General features: G+C 39.4%; 1 protein-coding gene across 4 annotated transcripts in view; it reads left to right on the top strand.

Moving 5' to 3' along the window:
• The window catches only part of TBC1D4 (TBC1 domain family member 4), a 106,349-nt gene extending 80,918 nt beyond the window's left edge, over positions 1-25,431 (top strand). For 3 of the 4 annotated variants that reach the window (XM_065830813.2, XM_065830900.2, XM_071806223.1), the window contains 9 exons: positions 5,852-6,012; positions 6,914-7,123; positions 9,967-10,125; positions 11,682-11,840; positions 12,300-12,544; positions 15,412-15,571; positions 18,214-18,383; positions 21,392-21,568; positions 23,177-25,431. In XM_065830813.2, the coding sequence (XP_065686885.2) occupies positions 5,852-6,012; positions 6,914-7,123; positions 9,967-10,125; positions 11,682-11,840; positions 12,300-12,544; positions 15,412-15,571; positions 18,214-18,383; positions 21,392-21,568; positions 23,177-23,404 (1,669 nt within the window). In that variant the 3' untranslated portion in view covers positions 23,405-25,431. Of the gene's footprint in view, positions 1-5,851; positions 6,013-6,913; positions 7,124-9,966; positions 10,126-11,681; positions 11,841-12,299; positions 12,545-15,411; positions 15,572-18,213; positions 18,384-20,064; positions 20,284-21,391; positions 21,569-23,176 lie in introns of those variants that run through there. The other variant, XR_011738299.1, reaches the window with a different exon arrangement.
• Positions 25,432-26,152: the final 721 nt, after the last annotated feature.

Raw genomic sequence — 26,152 nt, 5'->3', positions numbered from 1 at the left:
TAAACATTAAATTGTCTAGATTCACTTTCTAATAAGGGGATAATGTAAACTAATCCTTACTTAAGTTTAGAACATCTTTCCAAAACCAATCTTAGAAATATTTCACAGTTTTGAAGAGAGAGTCACTTTAAGCTGACCCCACCTTTCTACCCACATTGCACTGGAGAAATATTCTTTATACTCTTACTTTCCATATCATGTAGCTTTGAGGTAACACGTGATGCAGCCGGCAGCTTTCCTTGGTGTTCTGGTGAACTTCGATGTGCAGAAGCACAGCCAGTTTCAGTCGGAATTAATCTAGAAAGATGTTTGTTTTGTAGCAGTCAGATGGGCCTATGCAAATACACCAAGCCAGGGTCAGCAGGGAAGCTGGGTGTTAAAAAACAGCTCTGCTTATTACATATGTCTCTTTAGGTGTTTGCTGTTGTATAGGAGGTGATTCTTATCTATGTTTGCATCACATTTGGCATATGGTATCAGTTTCTGAATTTGTGACTAGGACGTTGGAGACACAGTGGCTCTCATCTGATTGTAGATACCTTCATCTCATCAAAGGAGAGAAGTTGCTGTTTCTGCAGCATGGTTGCTCTCATCCTAGTGTGATTTTCTGTAATATTCTGACATTTGCAGAGCTGATCCTGCCTATTTATCCACATTCCATGGGTTATCCACATTGCCATTTGTGCCTGTCACTGGTAACATCTTCACTTAGAGAGTGTGAATCATGCCCTGAAAGTGTCTTGACCTTCAGTAAAAAGGAAGCCTCAGTTGACTTATTAGGATTTAAATGGCTGTGCTGGGGTTACCTAAAGCCAGAAGAAAAAAAACCTGTTATCCAGATAGGTTCACTATGGTGAAAGACATCTCTTTTTTTCCCAGTGTTTGTGGAGCAGCTGATCTTTTAGAGTTTAATTCTGATGATCGCTGCTGTAATGCTTCATGTGGAAGGGAGAAAACGCTGGCACATTTTGTGCTTTAAGGAGTGAAGTTGGGCATCAACACAATATTAATAGGTGCCTTCAGAATGTTTTTATTGCATTGCCGATTAATTTGTCTAGAGACAAATCTAGGGTGGAAGCAGTTCACATAATCTTGACTTTTGACAAGTGGTGTACAGCATTTAATACCGAATGCAAGCACATGTAAGGATTAAAAAAAAAAATCCTACCAACATGGAGGTAAACTAACAGGAATTTGGGAGCATAATGTGGTAAACTTTCATTTCTGTAACTTCCGGAATTTCTGGCTTTTATTCAACAGCTACTCCTGAAAGGTAGGCTATTGGAAGAATCTTTGGGGTTTTAATATAAAAATAAAGCCAGCACTTTTAAAAATGGAATGACCTTCAGCTTTTCTAAAACCACTTCATTTTTCATGAAGAAAGTAAAATATTTGAGAATGTTCTTTAAACAAAATAGCAGAAAGTAATTATGCAGAATAAAAATACATGACAGGAATGAGAACTAATAGAGAGAAACCGATTGGAACTGGTTTTTCTTCCTCCCGGCGGGGAGGCTTCATGTATGAGGCTTACATATAGACTTCTGCCAGTGTAAGCCCTGGGAGTTTAAATACCAGCTGTGTCTCTGTGCTTGATCTGGGGGGTTTTGTACCATCACAGTCTCCAAATTGCAAAGTAGGTCAAGTCGATTCAATTGCTACTTAGAGCAATCAAGAGAAGAAGTTGAAATGAAAGCAAGCTGGTTAAAAATGCAAATCTTGGCATGAGCAGCAGCAGTGTTTATTCTTGAATCAGTTGGCTTGCATGGACTCAATTGCAAAATAATTCAGGTAAGTATTGTATAAGGAGTTCCCAAGAAATGGGGTAGCTTTGTCATTTTTTTTAATAGCAGTCTTTGGAAGCATTTTAAAGAACAGTTTTGGGAAGAGATTTGGGTAGTTGAAACCAAGCGATTAGAATGTTTGTAATCAGAACAAGTGATGTGGTTTGTTTTTTTCCTAAACTAGCTGTCTCATCTTCATACTAAGCGTTATCTGATAGAACAGTGAATGGGATGACACTTTTTGTGAAATTGAGTTGCAGTTATCTGAATGTTTAATAGCTTAAGGATGAAAATACAGACTGAACTATTTAAGGCATTATATTGAATTGGTAGCTTTTCACTTTTTATTGCATACAAGGTGATAAATGCATCTTAGTTTCTGTGTTGGGTGAGGAGCATAGGCTAAGTAGCCTTATGGAGAACCATTGTTCTTCAAACTGAACTGTGATGCATTTGTCTTAAATATGGAGTACTACATTGTTAGCCTCTTTTCAGAGCTGCGTGGGAGGTATATTAAGTGATGAAGACAGGAACAGTAAAATAAACTGGAAATATTCAATTTTGTGAAATTTCTTTACTGAAATATTTGGCTTTGCCGTTTCATATGTTTGTTTTACCAAGCTGAAATATTTTGATGTAGAAGCTGTACCATAATCTAGTTGTCATTTTCTTAAAATAAATTTTTAAAAATTAAGTAAAAAAAAAAAAATCTGTTCTTGCAATTCTGTCCTAGTTGTCCATTCAGCTCTTCAATATTTATTCTGCAGTTCATTAAGATTTTATATACTGCCATCTCTTCATTTGCAGCACACTGACTGTGATGCATTTTATCTTGCTCAGTTGTTGGGAGGCTGCGGCAGGACGGGAACTTGTAAAAAGTAATTGCGTGTTTTTTCTTCTTCTTGGTTGCTTTGTCACTGTACAACCCAAGAAATACTCATCCTCTGCCTTGCCCCAGTGTTTAGGCTCTATAATTCATAGCTTATAGGGCAGGTATACATTTATTGAGTTTGAAGTAGCAACTTTTTCTTAGAGAGGAAAAACGTCATTAAAAACTGGAATTAACAATGAAACTTTTTTTGCTAGCTGACCTTGCAACATGTTGCTCATGTAGATATTCAAACCTGTGTATTGTCAGAACAGGGTCTTCCTTAGAATTCTTAAGAATTTTTCCCATGAGTGGTTGGGGTTTGGTATCAGGGCCTTGGCAGAAATTTGTGAAACTCTCTGTTTCCCCAGGTAGTGAAAACGCTGCTCTGCTTTTCAGTAGCAATGAGTGAACTCCATTTAAGAAATTTTTGTTTTGGAGCTGCTTTTGCTCTTAGTCTTTCCACTCACATTAATAAACCTCTTCATTTTGCAGGAAGCTGATAGCTAATGGCCAGATAGACTTTTCTTTTTTCCTTTACCCGCTACCTGTTCAGAGGAACCGTATGAGGCGTTTCTGGCCTGTCTGAGGAGAGCACGTGCCTGCTCGGCTGTTAAAATTCACGGCTGCCTTAAAACCTGGAGTAATCTTGCAAATATGAGCATGATTGAAGCCAGCTGGTTAAGTTTAGGTATGAGGGATGGTCAAGTCTAAGGAGTAAGTATTGTGCAATTCCTGTTTCAAGGTGGGGAATATGTAGCTGAGTTATCTGTTTTTTGCACCAACCTTCTCAACCATTCCATCACAAGATAGGAGGCACTACCATTTTACTCTGTAGGGTATTGTTTCACACCTTCAGATCTGATGTTAAACTAGGACTTGTCTGTCTTTCTTGAACTGGGGAGGCTTTCCTTTCTCCCTTTCTAGCTTCCCTTTCCTAAATCTCAGTGTTTTCACAGGTGCCCTTCACTTCCATTGAATATGGCAAAGTGTGCACATGAGACTTTCAAAAGTTTTCCTCTAATTGCTCACCAGGCAGCTCTTTGAAAAAGGAAATGATTAATGTTAGTTGCTTAAAATGCCAGGGGAATTTTGAAGGGAGGGAAGTTTTCATTCCCTTGTTACATAGCTCCTATTTAGTAAGCCCTGGAATCAGTCAGTTTTTGTGTTCTAGCATGTGATATGAAAGACTTGAAAAAGGAAGAAGTAGTTTCATCACATTATTTATAGAAACATGAGTTATAATGATTAATATAGACAAACTCAATACTTTATTTTGAAGAGTTGAGGTGAAATACCTTTGGAAGACAGCACTTCTAGATTCAAAATTAGTTTTGTAGTCTATGTTTAGCTAGCACAAGCAGTGGTTACCCCATCACCCAAGGCTGTCTAAGAATTAGCCAAAGATTGTCACAGGGTTTTCTGTTGCTGTTTTGGTTAGTGCAGTGTGGAGCTCTGAGACCGCTTACTAATAGTTTGATGCGTAGGAAACCTGAGGCACTGTAGAATCTAAATCAAGAGTAGAGAATAATTCAGAGTATCTGTTCTCCAGGTCTCCCAGCCCATAGCGTTGTTCTTAGAGGAGAGCAGGGCTGGTGCATAATGCTGGGTAGGTGCACGTGAATACATGGTTCTTTATCTGCGAGGATATGGAAGCAGGGTCTGATACCTGTGTATGATGGTGAGTCCAGTTTGCTCGCTGAGGTTTACAGATGTCAGGGAACTGTTGTAAAATGTTATCACAGGGACAGCTTTGATCACCAAAAAGGCTAATTCTGGCTCAGTGGATTGTCCTACAGCACAGAGTATTTGATATGAAATGTGCTGGTTGATGTGATGTAGCTGAAACTTCAAGAAGTTTTAGTCTGTCTGCCTTGCAGATTTCTTATTTTTATGCAAGTCAGATGTGGGGAAACCAACTACAGCTGGCAAACTGTGATCATCTACAACTAACTTACTGCGACAAACTTAGTGAATGCTTAACATGCTGGGCTTTTCTTTCATCTAACTCTTTTTACAGGCTTTGTACTGTAGCATGGAAATTCTTCACAGGATGAAGGTTTGAGCATAGCTACTGCTGTGTTAATATATCATTTTTCCCTTTGATGAAGATGAAGCTGCACACACAGTTGCCCAAATTTGATTTTGTCTTCCCAAGAAGCTTATACTTGTGTGTCACGCTGTTGACATTACATGGAAGGATTTTTGGCAGATAATCAATGTACTCATTGCTATATGAGATCTGTGCACCTGCTTTACTATTAAATAGAAAATGCTGGAACATTTCTGAAAGTGGCTCAAGTACTTCTGAAAGCTAAATGTCCTTACCTCTGGCAGTAGTCAGTAAAGAGATCTGCTTGGTGTCCTTTTAAAGTCACCTCCCAGCAAAGCTTTCGTATATCCTCTCCTTGCCTATTCCAGCAATATAAGCGATTAAAGTTACTGTGTAAATATATTATTATTATTATTATTATTTATTTATTTATTTATTTATTTATTTATTTATTTATTATTAAAATATATGTGGCAGCTGGGGAGGTGGTCAGCCCCTTGAGATCATTGTGCCAAGAACTGAGCCTGCCCTCTGTTTGTGAAGTCTTTGTTCCTTCAGCTGAAGATGCTGATGAGACATGAGGACGTTTGGCCTCTTTTGTGCAAGTGAGGTGTCCACTTCTTGAAGCACAGGAAAGAGGCTTCGTAAGAAGTCCAGAATACTGCCTCCAATGAAATGTTCACCTGTGAGCTCATCATGCCATTTAAAATGGCATCAAGTGGAGCATTGTGCTCTGCTAAAGCAAAATCTGTGCCTTTTGCATCAGATCACCCCTGTAAGACTAATGTATGGCAAAGCAAACCCCATTGCTCTCTGTTTTAGGGGCTAAATATTACTATATTTTTCTCTTAGCTTTTCAGAAAGTTTAGCTTTTATTCTGAGCTTCCAGCTGAGCACTTTATGAATGCTATGAATTCTTCCTGGGGGCAAGTAGTGCAAGTTGTGCAGCACTGCATTACCAGAAAACAATTGAGCACTTCTGTATTCAAGGCGAAGCTCACACACAGCACACCTTGCCTTCTAAAGCTTCCAAGCAAACGCTCCTGTGGGTTTGCTTGTACATTAGACAGACTTAATAACGATTTTTTTTTTTTCCTCCAAAGATGACTGACTTTGATCACCCCATCTGCTTTTTCTTTCCTTTAGTGATGGGGATGGAAAGAAAAGAACATCAACTGTCTGCAGCAGTGAATCTTTAAATGCTGCGGGGGCCACGCTTACACCTCGCCGCATCTCCTGGCGGCGGAGAATATTCCTGCAGGTAGCTTCACCTATGAATAAATCTCCTTCCAAGATGCAGCAACCAGGTCTGTGTGTGCTTTTAAAGAAAATAAACAAGCTAACTGACTAGTTATTACTATAGTGAATTGCAACATGTGAAAATATGAAAGGGAGAAGTAAACTTGATACAATTTTCTTGCTAGAACCTCACTAGAGAACAGTTGTGCTCAGTTGGCTTTAGGTCCTTGTTGCTTTGAACAGAGGATTCTGTCATCAAAATAAAATGAATTGCAATCTGCCATGGCTGCACCGGTAGCAAGGAAACAAAGAACTGCCTCTTGCTGACAAAGATATCCATTCTAACACGTAGCATTTTTTTACCCTAACCTGCTTACATAATAGCACTGTTTGCAGAAAATTGAGTTTTTTCTGGCTTGTCCATGTACTGCATGTAGCACCAGCTGAGTGTGTTAACAATTCTTGTAGCTTTAGGTGATTTAAGGTAGAAACCTCTGAAATACCTGTAATCCTGCTATGTTGATATAGTCGCATTGGCAGAATTCGCAGCCATGGGTAAATGACCAACTCTGAATTTAGTGACCATGAAGTGCTATAGCACTGCCTACAGTGCAGCTCAGCAGATGGGAAAAGTTGCTTTTAGTACAGAGCCTTGGTAGTAATCAACAAGTTCAGTTATAAGAGAGTATGAATAAATGTCTCTTTGTAATGTTAGAGGAGCTAGCAGGGGAAAGTGTTGAAATACTGGGTGACCCTTAATTTAACTTGATTTCGTTTAAATATAGCTATTTAAGTAAAACACTTTATTTAAAAATAATTCTCTGCTGTTGAACTGCATTTTTCTGTCTTTGATATCAGCACCTCACTGCTGAATGTGGAAGACAGCTATTTTTGTTCTGCTGTGACTTAGATTTTCGTAATGTGTCAAACAATCTGAGTTTCCTATAATATCTTTCTGATTCTTTGCAGATGGTCATGATGGAAGTGAATTGTTACCATTATCCCCTCTTGCTCCACCCTTGGAGGAGGACCCTCTTGTGTTGGTATTGCAGAATGAGGATGGTTCAGATAAAACTGGAGAGAGGAAGAACTCAGAAGAACTACAAAGCCTGTGGAGAAAAGCTATCCATCAACAAATTCTGTTACTTCGAATGGAAAAAGAAAACCAGAAGTTGGAAGGTTAGCTATTTAGAAAATACACCTAAAAACTACCACATATTCTACTGTCTGAAGCTGAAAACTGTACTGGTGTTGGGCACCTCAGACAGAGATGTGATGCTGTAACTTTTTGGTTAACAGTGCTAGAAAAAAATGTACTCACTTAGTCGCATCTCCCAGTCTGCCAGGTTCTCTGTCCACATGCCAACTTGTAATGAGTTGCCTTAGGAAAACAAGAAAGTGATCACTTTTCCTTTTTTAGTGCGTGTCAGACAAAGCCTACTGCAGTCTGTGTCTAGTCTAGGAGTTCTAACATGGAACCACAGTTGCCGTGTGAACCCTTAGGTATGGTCAACCCTCTAAATCTCCTTTCAGTCCTTCTGTCCAGGCTTCCTGTCCTTCCTTAATCACGTCACAGTGATAATTTATAAGTATTTAAATCCAAATATGACTTTTGAGCAACTGGTTCTTGAGGTACGGCAGAAAGTTCTTATTTTGGAAGATGAGCAATGTACACTGACAATTGAGTGCTATTACTGAGGGATCTGAACGTGACCATGCTGACTTGTCAGCTGCCTGAGCTTTTGGCAGAGATATTTTATTGTGGCTGGTCAAGACTCACAAATAAAAGACAGGATGCAATGTCTATCCTAACATATAGAACTTCTTCAGTGTAATAGACTAGTATCTTTTGGTGCAAGCTGAAAATTTCACACGTCTTCTCTACAATTGCTGCCCTCATCATCTTCTGTATGGTGTATAACCTCATTGTATGGTAGTCTGATTCTTCAAACAAAATGTATTGATCTTATTAAGGTCAGTGAACTCTTTTTCCTTCTTTAGTGGTACTTACTGAGAAGGCAGGGAGAGGAAAGAAAACAGCAGGACGGAAGTCCTTCCATGTCCCTACAACAGCACATCATTGAATGTATTGCCTATATGTGTAGTATATTTCTCTGTGCACTCTCTGTTTGTCTCCTTTTTGGCACACACTTCTGTGGAAACTCCTAGATTCATAGGGAACACCTACAGAGAAGTCTGTTTTAACTTCAGCCAAAATATTCATTTATTGTTTTAGCAAACGGTTAGTCTGCTACTGTGGAGTGGGAAATCTGGACATCTGCTGCAGTGACCAATTTCATGTTATTCCCTCTGGTAGTATGAGCTGCTGAGGGGACAAACTAAGTTCTATACCCACCCTGTGTGGCTGGAGGTATTAGAAACTGTAAAATCAGTCCAGTTTCTTAAGATTCAGTTACAAGTTATTTCCATTCTGTAGGAGACAGGTAGAAAATAAGTTCTTCCTGCCTAATCACTTGCGGTGAAAACAGGAGCATCAGCAGTGGAGACTGCAAACTGAAACTTGTCTGCCAGCCTACATGTAGGTTTGTGCTCCAAGGAGCATGTCGCCTTTCTTTTATGGAGGTTTGTAAGTACTGCTAGTGAAATTGGTGCTCTGGCTAGCTGGAATTTATCGTCTTATTTTCAAAGGGAGAAAAATAAACTGTCTTAACACCTGTCTCTAGGCATCCTTCCTGTGGGCTGCTGTAACGTGGGCCATTTTATGGACAGGACATATGCAGAACTGGTACATTCCAAACAAGCGCTGGTTTGGGCAGTGCTTGGCATTTTAGCCTACAATTAAATGTAGATCTCAGGAATGGGAAATATAACAGAAATGCCACCATTTCTCTGCTTGAAGTCATGTTCCTACCTGTTAATTTATTCAGCTGTATATGACTGGTTTAAGACTGGTATTGCTGTGGAATTGTTTTCAGTGGTTTTCTGTTAATGTTTTGTTGAGTTTTATTTACAAAATATTAATAGAACCTCTTTTCCTGTTCTTTTGCTGTCGAGGAGACTTGAAATCTATTAGCTCTTTGTTTTACAGAAGGTAAGTTCTGTCAATTGCACAAACATTATTTTTTTAATCAGCAACTAAAAGCTCCTTTTTCCAGTAGATCACCTAGAAATACAAGAACTACAAAAAGTAACAGGCCACATAGCAATGATTAGGAAGAACATATAGTAAGGATGTTTGCAAGGAGCCAAGGGTGGCACAGGAGGTAGGACAAGTACGATAGATGGGCAAGCTGCTGACTTTCACTAGGGTTAACTGCAGAGCCAAAGTACCATTCAGTGAGTGATAACCCATGCACTTAATTCTGGAGTTTGTTGCCACGCTGAAGTATGTGTTACTGTCATCTTGAATCTGTCACGTACTGTTTATGAGAATGAGCATTCTCAAATCATGCAGCAAGAGAGTAGCATTTAAAATTACCCCAGTTAGACTGCGGATTCTTGTGGTAAGATCACATTTGTGTTTTTGTGAAAGTGTACTGCACCTTGCATAATGTTGCTTCTGTAAGCCCCCCTGTAGTCTTGAATAGATTTCACTGGTGTAACATACAGTTTTTGGAAATGAAAAAAAAATGCCACCTACATTTTTGGAGTGGAATAGGCAATCATCATCTGGATTCATGCAATATTGGATGTATCCAAAGTGTGCTGATCAGACAAAGGACCTGCTTGTCTTGTTTTGCAGTTTGTATAGTAATGTGAGAGTTTTCTTTCACCTAGAGATGATGGTGGGGAGGGCAGTACATCTGTAAGAGGAACCAGTCTCCTGCAAGGAGCGTAAGTACTGCACATGGATCAAGACAAATTTGGGATAAACTCAACTGCAGTTTTCAGAGGTCATGTTGTGGAATGTATAATTCAGTCCAATGATAATTAAACCTATCTCTGTAAATTAAGACCCATGAAGGTCTTAATTCCAGTTTTTTTCCACCAATAGTGTGGGAATCTGAGTTTTTTGATGTTCTGGTGTTTCATCTGCTCTTCCTTTGTGTTCTATGCTCTAGCAAGCAGAGATGAGCTCCAATCAAGAAAAGTCAAACTGGACTATGATGAAGTTGGTACATGTCAGAAAGATGTCATAAATGTCTGGGATAAGAAGTTACTGAACTGCAGAGCCAAAATCCGATGTGACATGGAAGATATTCATTCCACTTTGAAAGAAGGTATGCATGTGGGATGGCTTTTAACTATGAAGTCTGAAGATTGTTTTGGTGTGTATGTGAAGTTGCCTTTTGATACTGAAGGAAATCTGCCAGCAGTACACTTTTTCCAGTAGCACAAAATAATGAGAAAATGGCCTTCTTTTTGCAAATGCATTCTCCTCCTGCTGCCAAACAGAAAACAGGTTCTGCTGTGTCTACAGCTTACAATGTCAGCAAACATCTATAGTCGTTCTTCTGAAAGAAGCACCTTGTGTCCATGTATTGCATTGAAGACTGAACTTGGAGCTTCTGCAGCTGACACTGTGATCTTCTGGTTTCTGGTCTGTGGCTACTATCCAGTGGACTCAGAGCTTCAGATGCTCTGATTTCAATTACTCACTGAGAAGGCAGGACCATAATGTCTAGTGTGAACTGTACCCAAAACCTAGGAGAATCACAACCAAGCTTCAGAGAGTCAAAGGGACCACATTTTATGGAGTCTGGACTATGGTCTTTTAGTATTTTGTTTCCTCAAGTGAAAGGCTGGGGATTTTGGCTTGAAGTAGGTCTTCTGTGGCTTAACTGTGGGCCAGGAGGCCTATAGATCTGGTCTCACTGCACCGCTGTGCTCTCCTTCATAGAATCTCATGTCTGTAGTACAGATGCTGAAAAACAACATTTCAGTGTAATCTGCTAGTGGTACAGAAGGGAAGTTCAAATTGCTACCAAAGAAAATTGTGGTAGAAATAAGGCAGTTCCTGCTAGTGATCTGCAGAAGACAGCCAACAAACAACTTGCATTGCTGCCCTATATTCTGCTACTGGACTGAAGTTTAGACTTGGGAACAAGGATATAATTTTTTCTAATTTGTATTCTTGTTAAGCAATTATTTGCCTGGAAAGTATTAGCAGAGTTGACAGTTCAATTTGACTTCCAAAGGTCAGTTTACAGAGTCAGGGGAATGTATGTGAAATACCAAAAGTAGTATTTTAATTTAGTTTATGCTTTCACAGGTGTTAGGCTGATTAAAGAGAAATGCTGTCTTTCAATATGAGTGGTTCTGTGTCCTTCCTTTGGTATGCAGCATTAATGCTTTTAGATTTGAACTGAGCATTCCGTGATCTGTACATCTTTCTGTTACACAAGCCTATGGACTGGCATGAGCAGTTCTTTGGGAGGGGGAAGAGGAGGTGGACCTCTGTATATATTACACCTCTAAATTTAGTTCAGCCTTTCTAAATGGGAAAGTCTGCGTTCTTCATGTAGTTGCGCATCTTTTCCTGCTGGAGACTGACAGCTCAGAGGTGGTAAAACAAGTGATGTCTGTACCTCAGTTGTTGCCCAATGTACTACTCAGTGTAATTACCATAAGTTTGTAATTAATGTTTTATTAGTGGGGCAAACTGTGGTTGCTGAGGCAATACACTGCAGAGTGCACGACTTCTGAAGCTCAGTGCTTGTAAAGGATCCTCCAGGGGATCCTCCAAAGGCAAAGATTATGAAAAACTGAATTCTTGTGTTATAGCACTGAAAATATGCCCCTCCTTAGGCCTCTTGTGTTTTTGACTGATCTGCAGGTGTACCAAAAAGTCGTCGGGGAGAAATTTGGCAGTTTTTGGCTGTGCAGCATCGAGTCAGACACAGACTGCCAAATAAGCAGCAGCCTCCTGACATCTCCTACAAAGAACTTCTGAAACAACTGACTGCTCAACAGCACGCCATCCTTGTAGATCTAGGTATGTCTGTTTGTAGCTGGGAGACTTTTCTGGCTTGTTTTGTGTGTCTTTGAGCAGAAACACAACAATCTTAATGGAAGCTGTTGCTGGAGATAGATGCTGCTGTGTCAGCCCACCTTTCAGTGTTGTCAGGATACATTCTGTGTCTGTCACTTAGCGTTCTCTAAGCAAATGGTTTCTTAGGTTATGCTGTTTGTATTTGTGCTCTTCTACATCTGTCTGAAGAGAGAAATAAAGCAGTTGTATCTGCAAATTCTGTGCAGATGAGAATATTAAATGAGCTCAATGGATACAACCTAAAATCAGTAAAATACAGATCGATCTGTCTAAAATGAACCTGCACATGAAAGCAAAGAGAAAAGGTCTATGAGAAGAGAGAAGTGCTGGTTGCCAGATGGATCTGTTTTCTTTTTTTATGAGAAGAATTGAATATCAACTATTGTTCTCTCTTCACATCAGGACGGACGTTCCCTACACATCCTTACTTTTCTACCCACCTGGGAGCAGGACAGCTGTCACTCTTTAATCTCCTGAAAGCATATTCTTTGCTGGACAAAGAAGTGGGTTATTGTCAAGGTATAAGCTTTGTAGCTGGAGTGCTGCTTCTACATATGAGTGAGGAACAGGCCTTTGAAATGCTGAAATTCCTCATGTATGACCTTGGCTTCCGTAAACAATACAGGCCAGACATGATGTCACTACAGGTAAGTCCATCCTTCTCCTAAAGCAAACCAGAGTTTTAAATGAGTTTTGAGATCTCAGAGCTTGCTCTTGTTCTCCAGGGCCTTATGAAGCTTGTTGTGCTGTTTTGGAGGTCGTGGCATGCATGCAAATGTTATTGTCAAACCCCTCTTCAACTCTGAGTTTGCAAACAGAGAAGTTCAAAACTTGCAGGCTTTTCCTGTCACACGTCTCTATCATCTCCTGTTTGGAAACTCTATCTCTGCTATTTTGCTCTTCCTTTTCCTTTCCTCACTTCTCTCTCTTCCTTATCCAAAAAAGACACAATATGCTTGCATCTGTATAGACAGAGTTTAAAAATAAATTTGATTTTGTTTTTCTGCAGTCCTTAAGCACTTAAATGTAGAGTTTTCTCTAGTTATTCCTAGTCAAATCAATAGTGACACCCAGTGGCCAGTCAGTGTACTCCACAGGCATTTGTACTTGGGGCTGCTCTGTGTCGCGTCATCATTTGCACCCCTTTTCTCTCATCGTTCTCTACCCCAACACAGAAGGAAAACAGATTAATTTTTAATAATTTAGTTTGCTTATGAAATGATGCACATTCTGCACTACTGGTTTTTAATAGCTGGCTATAGATACTGGAGCCTGTTTAGGAAGGAAACAGAAAATGTTTCAGATCTGTATAAACTCCAAGTTTTAGAGTTTGATGAGTCTTTGATCTTGAGATGCAGCTGTCCACCCACTTACATATTATTATTCCATAAGTCCCTAATATTATAAAGGGATATACCTCAGCTGTGTTAAAGCTTGTAATCCATAGTGGAAAAAGAGAAAACAAAGAGGCAGATTTTAAAAGTCTCTTTTTTCATGCTGTCTGCATGGCAAACACTTATAATAAAGTAAAAACTTAAGGGGAGTTTCAGTCTACTTTTCATGGTCAGTCAGATTAGGTGCTTATTTGGCAAATGTCCATAACAACAGAACAGATTGTAGTTAAAGAAATCGTATGTGTTAATTCTAAAAATAATAAAGAGGGATGTTTTACTCTGGATATAAGTATGCTTTAACCAGTTTGTTGTGATGAATTGAGAGTAAACAGCCATAAAGAGCATCATTCTGCCTCTTCCCTGTCCCATTTGCCCCACCCCAAATGTGTTTTTTGGACCAGTGGGTGTCAAAGGATGATAAGCGTGTGGTTGTGGGATTTTTTTTTTCCCCAAGAAGATGCTCTCTTAGTGTCTGTATGTCATACCGCAGGTGTAGGTTTTCAGTACCATCTGATGGTTTGAGAGCATTCAAATGTCCAGGTTTCACATTTTTATTTAAATGAGTCTGAAACTTTCATCATCCGAAGCTCTTAGGAAAAATGCTTTTTAAGTTTGAGAAGGTTTACCACTTGTAGTACAGTTTGCCCTTTTAAATGAGATTACCTCTTTCTACACAGTTTGCTTCTAGGCAGTTATCCTGTTCTAGACAGAAGTGCAAGTTTTTTCTGCTCAAGACGAACTAGACAGTTGAAGATGACTTAGAGGATCTTGCTTAAGCCTAATTCTTTTAGTTTTAGATTTTAACAGGAGTAGACCACTTGCAAATTCTTTTACATTTACAGTACTGAAACAGAAAGTAAGCTTATATGCAGAATTAGCTTTTGTCCTGTAGAAGAAATACATTGGATGTTTCTTTAGGATGATGAAAACTTATTTGGCTTTCTGTTGTAGATCTTCAGTTCATGATGAACCCATCCAATTGATTTACTGCCTCTATGATACTCTTCTAATTTCACATGTAAATGTGTGTTTTATTGACACTGTCCAAACCATGCTTAATTAGTATCTTTGGCAATTAAAGGAAGAACTTAAAGACACGCACAAATTTAGCTAATTTGTCTGAATGAGAAATGATCTGTCTGCTTGTGGATTCTGCTGACTGATCAGATAGTTTCGAGTGCAGTCAGTTTGTGGTAGGGAAATAATCATGACCACCAAAAGTAGGAAAGTAGCTGAATCCACTAAGTTATTTCCTTATTGAGGAATAGATTCACTTTAACCATAAGGCACTGTTGACAGCAAAATTGGACCTGACAGCTAATTGATGTATGTCTGCTTCTTCTGCTTTCTGAGAGAAACATTGTTCTGTGCTATGAGCGACTTACTGTGGAATATAAAATATTAAAACTATCAAAATTGCAAGGAAATAATTTGCCGTAGAGCGCTGTTTTTAGCAATGAATAGCAACTTCTAACCAGTTTGCCTTGCAACCTTTTCCAGGTTGTATAGCAGCACTTTTTTGCATCAGTATCTTAAATGTCTCTGGACCACCAGCATGTGGGGGGTGTGCTGGGAAATATGTATGTGGGACAGCTCTATTGACCCACTGTATCTAATATACGATGTGGGTACAGCAGCTGCCTACAGTGATGACTAGCATAGGAGTTTTAAATGCAACAAAAATGCGTGCAAGATTCAAAGGATGAAAGCTGAAATGTGTAAATTTAGCCAGAATTAGTTGAATTCTGTAAAGGAGAGTGTTGGCATCTTGCAAAAGCTATTTCTAGTGCTGTGAGACTGAAAGTTCTGGTTTGTTGATAGAGTTAGATCAATATATTCTCTTCTTATGCCTATGAATCTGAAATGATACATCATTAATAATTGGGTTCAAACTGTTCTTTGTTGTTGACTACTCTGTTGGTTTTAATTCATTAGGGATGGGTTGTTTATACATGAGTAGATATCGCGTCGGGCCCTAGGCAACAATTAAGCTTCATTCACATTGCCATCTGTACTGGAGTTAATTTCCCTTGAGTGAAATGTGAATGGTCTGGAAAACTGAGTAAAGCTGAACTTCTCTTTCTCTATTTCTTTCCCCCCAACCCCATCATGCACTGTAGATACAGATGTATCAGCTCTCAAGGCTTCTTCATGATTATCACAGAGACCTGTATAATCATCTTGAAGAAAATGAAATCAGTCCCAGTCTTTATGCTGCACCATGGTTTCTTACACTGTTCGCGTCTCAGTTTCCATTAGGATTTGTAGCCAGAGTATTTGGTAAGAAAGTTTATTCTGTTGCAATAATAAACAGAGCAATGTTGTCCATTTTGATTTGAAACCTCAGGAAGTAGTTTTCTACATACTAGGGACGTTTGGGGTGACTAGTGTGGGTGGTAAGTAGCAATGTTCTTTATAGTGGCATATCAGCCCCCTTTCAAAGAGGAAAACTGAAATGTGTTATTTGAAACATCAGACTTGAGCAATTAAGTCTGTCTACTGTTATTAGCCAAGAGACTTCTGAAGTGTGAACAGCAGGAAGTTTGTTGTCGCAAATGTATTTTATGCATTAAGCATTCAGTTTATGTGTATAGAAAAGTTCATCTTGTTGAACTTGCAAATTGAAAAGAGAGAAGGCATTGGTTTTCAAGAAAGTGTTTCTGAATAACTGATTCTAATGTACTATCTAATAAAAATTCACCTAAAGTGTAACTTAAAGGCTGTTCAGGTATTCATGTATATATATTGAACAGTTTCCCAATCTTATTATGCCTCTTTTTCCATTTAAAAGGTTTTTTTGTGATACTTTCTTCTTCAAATAACATCAAGCACAAAAGCTTAAATACTGATTGTGCTCTGTAGTGTTTACAGTATCAGCATGTCAAGTACTTGGTTTTGTATTATTTTTATTGTCAATAAGAACTGCCAGCTTAATCAAAACTCCAGTAATGCAGCGTTTTAAAAAATATATTTATTAATGTAAAACTAATTGCATTTGATTTTTTTCTGTTTTCATATGGCACCTTTTATATTTTCTTAAGAAATTCAATCTGACTTCTGTCTCGCGTTTTATTACTGGAGAGTGTTGGGTTTTTAATTTGGTGTGGTAGTTTGGGGGGAAGAGGACCTTGTTTGGTTGGGTTTTGATATTGGGGTGGGTTTTTTTTTTTTGGTTTAGTGATTTCTCCATTACACAATTATTTTCTTTTACAAGAAACTTGTTCTGATTGCTCTTTGGGTGAGCAAATGATTGGTGTATCTGGTTTTCAGTGATATGCACATGATGAGTACATCTCTTTCCCAGTGGGATTATTGAATTCCAGGATATTCAAGCTTTTTTTTATTATTTGGCTTTCAAAGATAAAGTGCCTTTTTTTTTTTTTAACTTCAGTAGGCTTTGAGCTTGGAAGACTATTTTTTTAAGGATGGGGGAGGGTCAGTGTTAATTTCTCTGTAAATGAGCTGAGCAAGGCATGTTCTGATTTTAAAACTGAAAAGTCACCATGTTGGTTTACTTCCTAATGCTTTGAATTCCTGTGTCCTTAAGGGCCATTGTCACATACCAGGAACAGGTGGTTAAGTGTCTACCCATCATAAATTAGATATTTATGTGGCTTGAATGTGTGTCATAGACTTGAGAAGGGAGACTTGTAGGAGCTGTGTGTGAGTGAGCTGGATGCCTCACCAGTGTCCTGGTGCTACCCTGCAACACTGAGTTAGGGCCAAGGATGACCTGTCAGTGTCAGGATCGGAAATTGAGGTTGTGCGGTGCTGCTCTTGGTGGCGTGACAGAGCCAGCAGCACAGGAAGCTTATCTGAACTGCTTGTGTGCTGCATTCATCTCAGTGACTACTGGAGAGTGTCCAGAAGAGGGCTGCAGAGTTGGTGAAGGGTTTGGAGGAGAAGCCGTATGAGGAGTGGCTAAAGTCACTTGGTTTGTTCCACCTAGAGAAGACTAAGAGGAGACCTCATGATGGTCTACAGCTTCCTCACAAGGGCAGGAGGAGGGGCAGGCACCAAACTCTTCTCTTTAGTGACAACTGACAGAACCCGAGGCAATGTCAGGAAGATGTGCCAGGGGAGGTTTAGGTTGGACATCAGGAAAAGGTTCTTCCCCCAGAGGGTGGTGGAGTGCTGGAACAGGCTCTCCAGGGAGGTGTCACGGCCCCAAGCCTGACAGTGTTCAAGAAGAGACTGGACAGCATCCTCAGACACATGGTGTGAACTGTGGGGTTGTCACATGCAGGGACAGGAGTTGGACTCGATGATCCTTGTGGGTCCCTTCCAAATCAGGGTATTCTATGAACTGCAAGTCTATCGCTGCTACTGAGACCAAGTTTCTAGTTACTGTGATCAAGTTTTGGGTTTCTGCGCAGTCTGTGTCTGCTGACTCCTGCAGAGCCTGTAGTTGTCTCTCTTATCCACATACTTATACCCCAACGTAAGGGTTTGAGGCTTAAATTATAGCCAGTGTGATCACGAGTATGGATTTTGAAAATAATATGATTGCTTATGGCATCTAGGCATCTAGGTCTAGCTTCTACCTGTAGAAAACAGTAAAATGTCAGTACATTGTGTTGTGATCCATTTCCCAATTGTTTTTCAGTCATAAATGCACTTTTAAAAGAGTTAGCAGTTGGTTAACAATCTACAGTAGGCAGTAATGAAATGCTTATTGCAGATAACTGTTACAGACATAACAAGCATGCGATATTTTCTTTAATGTTCTCTCACATCTGTAAGATGACAGAAAATGCTTTTATGTGCATTTATGTCATGTTGAAATAAGACATTGCACTTCTCCTGAACTGAACACATCTGCAGTATGATTGATTAAAAAGAAAAACATCCCAGCAAATATAATGTTTATCCAATGACTTCAGCTCTCATTTTCAAGATATTTTCATTATTTTATTTTTTAGACATTATTTTTCTTCAAGGAACAGAAGTCATATTTAAAGTAGCACTGAGCCTCCTTAGCAGTCAAGAAACATCTATAATGGGATGTGAGAGTTTTGAGAACATTGTTGATTTTCTTAAAACCACTATTCCAGATATGACTCAGCCTCAGATGGAAAAAATTATTACCCAGGTAAGGTTGTTTTTCTCTTTACTTTTTTTTTCCCCCGATTTGGTTTACTTTGAAAGTATCATGCCTAACTTACAGGTAAAAGTCTTCTCAGTATGTTTGTTTTGGTTTGAAATGCAAAGGGATCATCTTCCCAGTAGCTTGTATGGAAATAGGATATAAGCTAATTTCAATGTGTTCTGAACTGCAATTTTAGCAAGACCATAGTTGCTGCATCAAGTTCTAGTTCAAAGGTTCTTTTGTGCCCCACGTATTGGGAACATGACTTTGTTCATAAATTCCATGTCACCATTAGAAGGATAAAAGTATCCTATTATCCAAACTTAAACCCAGCTATTGCTCCCTGCTAGTGGGTGAGCGGACCAGCAGTTCATGATGGGAAGCACAACTTGCAGTGGTGGGAAGAGACAGCATCACAGCAACATCTCCTTCTGACCTTTTGAAGTTCTGGCCGCATAGGGCCAGGTATCCCCATAGGAACTTTCCTGACACCTCCATCTTAAAATCCTACAAGTTAGGAGGTTGGTGGTACCCTGTTTTTCGTGATCTGTATTAAAATCAAGGTCAAGCAAGCTTTTGCTGTTCTGTTGCATGGGCAGTTTCTGTCCTCCTGGGAATCACTTCTAGGGTGCCCTCATGCAACTTCCCCTTTCCACCTCAACCCCTTTCTTGAAGGGTTCATATCTGGCAGGTACTTGGTGCCAGAGGTAAAAGTTCCTCAGGACTGATACCTGCCTTGCCTTTTTTGGGTAAGGGAAAGGAGGACTGCAGTAGTGTTATTTCAGTGGTATCACAGCAACATTGTGGTAATGGGCAAGAAAAGGAGGCTGAGGAAGGACCTTAACTCTTTCTACAACTACCTGAAAGGAGGTTGTAGCATGGAGGGTGTTGGTCTGTTTTCCCAAGTAACAAGTGATAGAACAAGAGGAAATGGCCTCAAGTTGCATCAGGGGAGATTTAGATTAGACATTTGAAAAAAATGTCTTCATGGAAAGGGTTGTCAGACATTGGAACAGGCTGCTCGGGGAAGTATTTGAGTCATCATCCATGAAAATATTTAAAAAGATGCGTAGATGAGGGTCTCAGGGACATAGTTTAGAGGTAGACCTGGTAGGGGTTGGTTAATGGTTGGAACTGACGATCTTAAAGGTCTTTTCCAACCTAAACGATTCTGTGATGCTGTAATAGAAGAAAGAAAAAGAATTACTGATGCTGATATAGGAGAAGCAACAAGCTTCTTGTGAAATACTGTCAGTGGCTGGGACCTTCATCTCTCTACATCCTGTTCTTCTCTGTTGAAGCTGCAAATTGAAAATGAGTCTCAGTCTGGTACCTGAACTGTGAACATACGAACAGTTTTCCCCCTTCGGGTGGCAGTTCAGAGATCACAGAAGATCTGTAGAAAGCAGTCTCCATATGCAGGAATACAGTTAACACTGATGCATTCCCATGGCTTGGTTAACACTTGAATGTTTCAGGTGCTGTCAGTTAAGAATTCATTTTTAGATGACATCTAAGTCTTAATTTCTCATTGCACTGATTGTGGTTGGCACAGTAAACCTGTCAGGCACTTTAGTGTTTGACTTCACAACTCACTGATTCTGGCGCTGCTAGAGATGATAGTTCAGTATTTTTGATACAATTAGAAATTAAATCTTTATCCTGTGGTCTGTGTGTGTTGCAGAGGAATCGTGCTGTGGTGAGCATGGTAGAAGTGGCTCTGTGCAGTGCTGGGTTTGAGTGAAAAAATGGGTTATGTCGCCTGAATGGAGGTGGATGTGATTGTACGCAGGTCAGCTCCGCTCTGAGAGGAAAGTCACCTGCTCACCTTTAACAGCTTTCTGGATCTGTATTCGTGTGTGGACTACCTGTATTGGATTGCTCCTACCTAGGCTGGCTGCAGGTGGAGTCGTTTGGCTGTCTCAGCATTGTAATTCCCAGGACTGTCCTCTTATAGCAGACACATTCCTGTGCAATCTACTCTAGGTGTACCTGCTTTAGCAGATGGGTTGGACTAGATGATCTCCAGAGGTCCCTTCCAACCCCAACCATTCTGTGATTCTGTGATTATGAAAGAAAAATGTAGATATTATGCAGGACTTAGATACAAAAATGAAGAATTGACTGGGTAGCTACATAGAGGAAAATGGCATTTGTCCAGCTTGAACACCATATGCAATTTAAAGTTTTACCTTTTGTTTTGAATTACCTGAAGAATGGTGGATATAACGCAGAACTTGTTTAGCTGGATTATCTTTTCATGTCTTCTATTGGTGTAATATTTGTGATCTCTAGAACAAGGAACAGAATTAATGTCACTGTAGAGATCCTTCCCTGCCTAGCTTAAACTATTTGACAGCTTTCAGAAGCTGAGAGGCTGTGACTGGATGAATAAACACATAAGGGTTGTATGGTCCCATCACTGCTTACATGCTCAGTTCCATAGTGTTCACAATGCTTTGTCACCAAAGCATCCCAATAAGAAAATAGTGTATCTTCACGAAGAGACAGAACACAGGGAAACTCTAACCATGAAGAGTGTTTTATGAAAGTCTATAAATGGGCACTTGGAGTCAAGAGATCCAGTTTTGAGAATCGAGATCTGATGATTCCTGTATTATTCTTCCTCATTGTGTGATCCTGCTCCCATCACAAGTGTGTGAGACTTGAATTTAAAAGTTTATTTTTGATGTTCTTAATATTCTTGAGCAAGAATATTATAAAATCATTTTATTAAATAAGGCTTTTCTGCTGATACATCTTGTAGTAAGAGATGGTATTTGGTAATTGTAGAACTGATGGTAGAGTTTATTCTGAAGTCTCATGATTTATTTTGGCTGCAATAAGAAGTCTAGATGCTAAAAATGCTCTTGTTGTAGACTTCCCCTTAAAATACTTTTTTGAAAGGAACAGGAAAAAACATTTATCAAGCAGAGTTGCCTCTTAAACGAACATTCATGGGAATAAGTGTTCTCTATTGTAGTTAAAAACTGTTTTTTCTCTCGTGACAGGTGTTTGAGATGGATATTTCAAAACAGCTCCATGCCTATGAAGTAGAGTACCATGTACTTCAGGATGAGCTGCAGGAAAATGTGAATCCGTGTGATGAAGGTGAACCCCTGGAGAAGCTGGAGAGGGTGAACAGTCATCTGAAGAGACAAAACATGGATTTGTTGGAGAAGCTACAGGTAAATGATTTAGGACTACAAACCCACAGAGAGGTCATTTCTGTGATTCAGCCAATGGAGGAGTGTCTTTTTAAAGTTCTCCAAACTGCAAGATCTTATGCAGCTGAACAGTTCTCTCAGTTACAGTGATTTACTTCTGTTAGACATATTTTTAACTCCTTTGTAATTTCTTAGACTTTTCCTTCTTGATTTTGATTTCTTTTTCTCAAAATATCTCTACCCTTATGTCCCATAAAAATTGTTCGCAAAATTTGTGTATCTTGCTGAAAAATAAGTTCTCTGTTCCTTCATCTCTGCTTCCTTATTGGAGAATTTTAAGAAATAATCCATAGCGCAGTAGGCTTGTTTTCTCCAGACTTTAGTAGGCAGTATAGTTCTGTTTTCTTCTGTTGAAGCTCATAGGCCTACTTCTGAAATGTGATCTCTCTTAACAGACTTGAATAGAACTGAGTGCCCACCAGACTTTGCCTGATAAAGTCATGCTTTAAAAGTCTTCTCTTCCTCCTTCACTGTTTTGCCCTTTATACTGTAGCCTGGCCAAGACATATTTCAGGTTTCAATATGTATTGTCTTGCCTTTTCCTGAAAGACAAGTTCTTTTTACATCACCAGGCCATTTCTTGCTATATTTGTTAATTTAAAAAAGCACTGGGAAGAGCTCAAGAGCACCTTCAGTTTGTGAAACCTGAAAATAGAAGTAAGGAAGAAATGAAAGATCAAGTCCTCATTATTCTTGTGTTTATAGGCTGAGGGTGCTGTGCTGTGTTCTTTTGATATTGAAAACAGGGATCGCTTGCCTTTTTTACAGTTATATTTTTGCCTTGCTATTTATTTATCTGCTTATTTACTGACTTTTACCTCTGTTCTGAAAATGCACCAAGGGCATAGACTAATTATGAGTGACTGATTTGAAAGCCTCTGTCAAAGCTTCCAGAGTGCTGTACTTCAATGCATCTTCCTCAGTTCCTCAACCTCTTTGTCTCTTTGTTTGTATAGCTTCTTCCTTACTCTGCTTGGGCGTTTTCTTAGGAATGGTCAGAATTCCCCTCACTTCCCACAGGGAGACATTTGCTACTGATGAGGTCCAGGGCTTCTGATTACCAGTCAGTTCTTTTGGTTTGGTTTGTTTGTTTTTTTCCAGAGGAAGCTATAGGTATTTTATTGGAAAATAGAGAAGGTGGTCTGCTTCTGTTGTTAACACTGAGGTTCTCTTTCCCTCTAACCTCTCAATCGTGCTAATTTACTTTATTACATAGGGTTCCCATTGCTCCATCACTGCCAGACAAACCGTCTCTTCCAGTGTCAGTCCAGCTGCTGATTTCTTTTTTCTCCCTGGAGTTCCAGTTCCTTGTTACTCTCAACTGTCCCTTGCATGTCTCCTTCCCCTTGTCAAGCTTTCACAAAGCCTTCAGATTGGTCTGGCCACTAGAAGAAGATTCTGTGTATGATACACAGTAGGCATTCGGTCTATCATCTACCTACACAGGTGTCTTTTAGGAACATCTGTGTAATTAAGGTCTTTCCTTAACATATAGCGTATCATAATGTTAAAAAAAAAAGTTATTCAGAATGTCTCAATTGATTATAAAGATAATGTTATTGTTTCCAGGTTGCTCATGCTAAAATTCAGAATCTGGAATCCAGCCTGGAGACTATTTTGACTCGAGAGAACAAAATGAAGACTGTAATTCAGACCCTGGAACAGGAGAAGATAACGTATCAAAAGACTCTTGAGCAGATGATGAAGTATTTGCCAGCAGAAGCATTGTCTGACTGCGAACTGCTCCTAAAGGAAGTAAACTATAATCCAAATAATAAAATAAAAAATAAGGAGTAAGCCATAAACCAGGGTTTTTCTAGGCAGCATTTCTTCCAAAAAAAGGGGGAAAGAAAAGATGGGTATGCTGCTTTCAGAAGAGAAATTAGCAATAGGCAATGGTATTATCCAAAACTAGTGCTGGGACACTTACAGCTACAGATGCGCCTTCAAATGTCAGTATGCAAATTCAAGCTCTTAATTTTTTTATGATTGTGTAAATAAATCAGAAGGGGAAAATAAAGGGTTCTCATATGTAATATTGATGATTTGATGTAAATTTAGAATTGACGTAAAGGAAAAGAGAAATTTCAGTAGTCAAAGCCAAGATAATGGTGATCCACAGATTCACTCTAGATATGCTTGTCTTGCAGTGAAGTGAGGATAGCGTATCTCTATATATATGTATGTTGAATAATACTTGAAGTAAAAAAAAAAAAGAATGTAATCTTCCCTCCAAAGAGCAGCATGTTTCACATCTTCTGTGGGAAATCTGTGTGAGCTCATGTGTGCCTCTTTTAATTCTACTGACATTGCGTGCACAGACCAATAAGCAGATTAGTTATCATGACTTGGTTTGTACAGAAAGAGCTCTAGTGCCATCCGCTGCCTGGGCTGTACTGGTCAGCAGCAGAATTCCACATGCATGTTGGAACTGGAAACAAAAAGCATCATGTCATAGCTCTGCCTCCGTCACTCAGAGCTAAGAAACAGCTGTCTGTACATACTCGCAGCACCTGTAAAGGTAAGAGCTAATGGCGACTGCTGCTTCCCAGCCTCTTTGCTTCCACCTGTCCTGGGCTTGGTCGTGATGACAGGAGGAAGGAAGCGAGGCTGCAGGGTGGTATTTATTCTGATGTTAATTTTCCGCAGGAGACTCGCTGTCATAAGAGTTACGCGTGCAAGAGGTTCTCATTTAACCAAAGAAATACTGCAAGAAGCCTGGTCTTGCTGTAGCGGGAGCCAGAGAACTGTTCTTAAGTTTTATTTGAAGAAAAAGTTGAGGCAGGTTATGGGAAGTTGAGCATGAGGACCAAGCAGGTTTCAAGTATTATGTACCTTTCAGTTTTCACATAGACAGTGGGTATACATTTCAAAGGGGATTCCAAAGCACGGATGCAGTTTTAATACTGCTTTCCAGGTTATTCCTGTTTTAATACTGCTTTGTGGTCGTCTTTTTAAAACAGAAGTCATGATTTTGTGTTCCAGGCAGAAGATGAGTTGAGCTCTGATCATTTCAAGGGAGAAAATATGTTTATAAAGGTATAAAAAGATGCATATAGATTTGAAAATGTTTGAGTGGAATTTTTAAGCAGGCTTAGACAAATGTGTAATAGACACGTGTTTTGGAGTGCATGTCTGAACTGTTGAGTGTTACAGTGGGTCATATTATCTCTTACCATTTATACTGTATTTCAGGAAACACTTATTATTTTTAGTAATAAAAGCAATTAAGCGAAGTGCCAAATCCAGCAGTGTCTTGATGCATAAAATTGTCTGATTTAGAAAGCAAGGACATAATATCACTGCTTTCTAAGTATTATGCTTTATGTTAACGTGAAAGTGAAGAGCAATGCTGATTTGCTGCACGCTGCTGTGGAACTTAGGGGCTTGGGGTCTCCTGGGTTTGTTGTTTTTTACTTCCATGGTGTTTTATTTGATTAAAGATATTGATTTACTTAAGTCTTTCTTTTTACAGTTGGGGTGAAAGGTCTTTAATACTGTGTATAAAATTAAGTGGACTCTTGTCTAGATATTTCAAGAATGTTGTATTGTATTAGATGGGAAAATGCCAAGTGAAAAGGCAGTTCTTTGCAGTTTTGTACAAAATATGTTTTAGCTGGTGTGTACATAAAAAACCAATCCCGGGAACTGCAGTAGTACGTATTGCGAAGAATCACGGTTATTCAGATACATCATCTTTTTTGTTGTTGTTGTTGTTTTGTTTTTTTTGAAGGCGCACTGAATGTGCGTTACCCTCTGTTTCCTTTATAGAATTTTTCATGTAATGCCTGGAGAAATTCCAATAAATGTCATTGCTGCGTTTCCCCATGGCCTCTGGCTGGTTTTTATTTTTCTACACTTCAAGTACTAATCTCATTCTCCGTAGTACTGTTTAAATGAAAGATGAAAAGGATCTTTTTAGTTGTGGGGGAAAAAAAAAACCACAAGGTTTGCAAAAGGACACGGGGAGGATAGAAATTCTTATTGAGGAAAATAGTCTTGCATTGTTCTTAACTGAAGATGAAATTATTATAAGGCATTTTTCTTCTGTAGCAGTTCATTTAGTACGCATGCATGTTGAGAATAGTCATTTTATGAACTCTACACTGTACATCTAGGTTGGGAGGAGTAGGAGGACACCGTATCAACAGGCAGGATGAACTACAGCAGTGAAACCACAAGGAGGTAAGTGCCTCATGACATCAGATCCTTTGTGACAGCATTTGTATTCTGGACTTAAGTGTGGCTTGTAATGGGATATCTCTAGGGTGTCTGGCTTGAAGTCTACCCTTAATCAGATATGCTCCAGACCATCTTCAGATGAATAACCAGCAAGATTATCTAGAAGACTGTGAATAGTCTGTGTGTGTGTTTGTGCCCATCTCTTTGTCTCTCCCTGTCCACGGCTTTACAGCTGTTCTGTTCTGGGTGCAGTTGTGCGTCTGTGAAGGAGGAAATCTAAGGTGCAGTGGGCCAAAGGCAGAGCTGCAAGGATGTTTCCTTGGGAGAAGGGCCGGTTCCTGGGTTTGGACAAATTGCTCATTA

Source organism: Patagioenas fasciata, chromosome 1 (assembly GCF_037038585.1).
Source record: "Patagioenas fasciata isolate bPatFas1 chromosome 1, bPatFas1.hap1, whole genome shotgun sequence".
NCBI lineage: Eukaryota > Metazoa > Chordata > Aves > Columbiformes > Columbidae > Patagioenas > Patagioenas fasciata.
The sequence above is the reverse complement of the archived record's forward strand: the minus strand, read 5'-3'. Positions and strand labels throughout refer to the sequence as shown.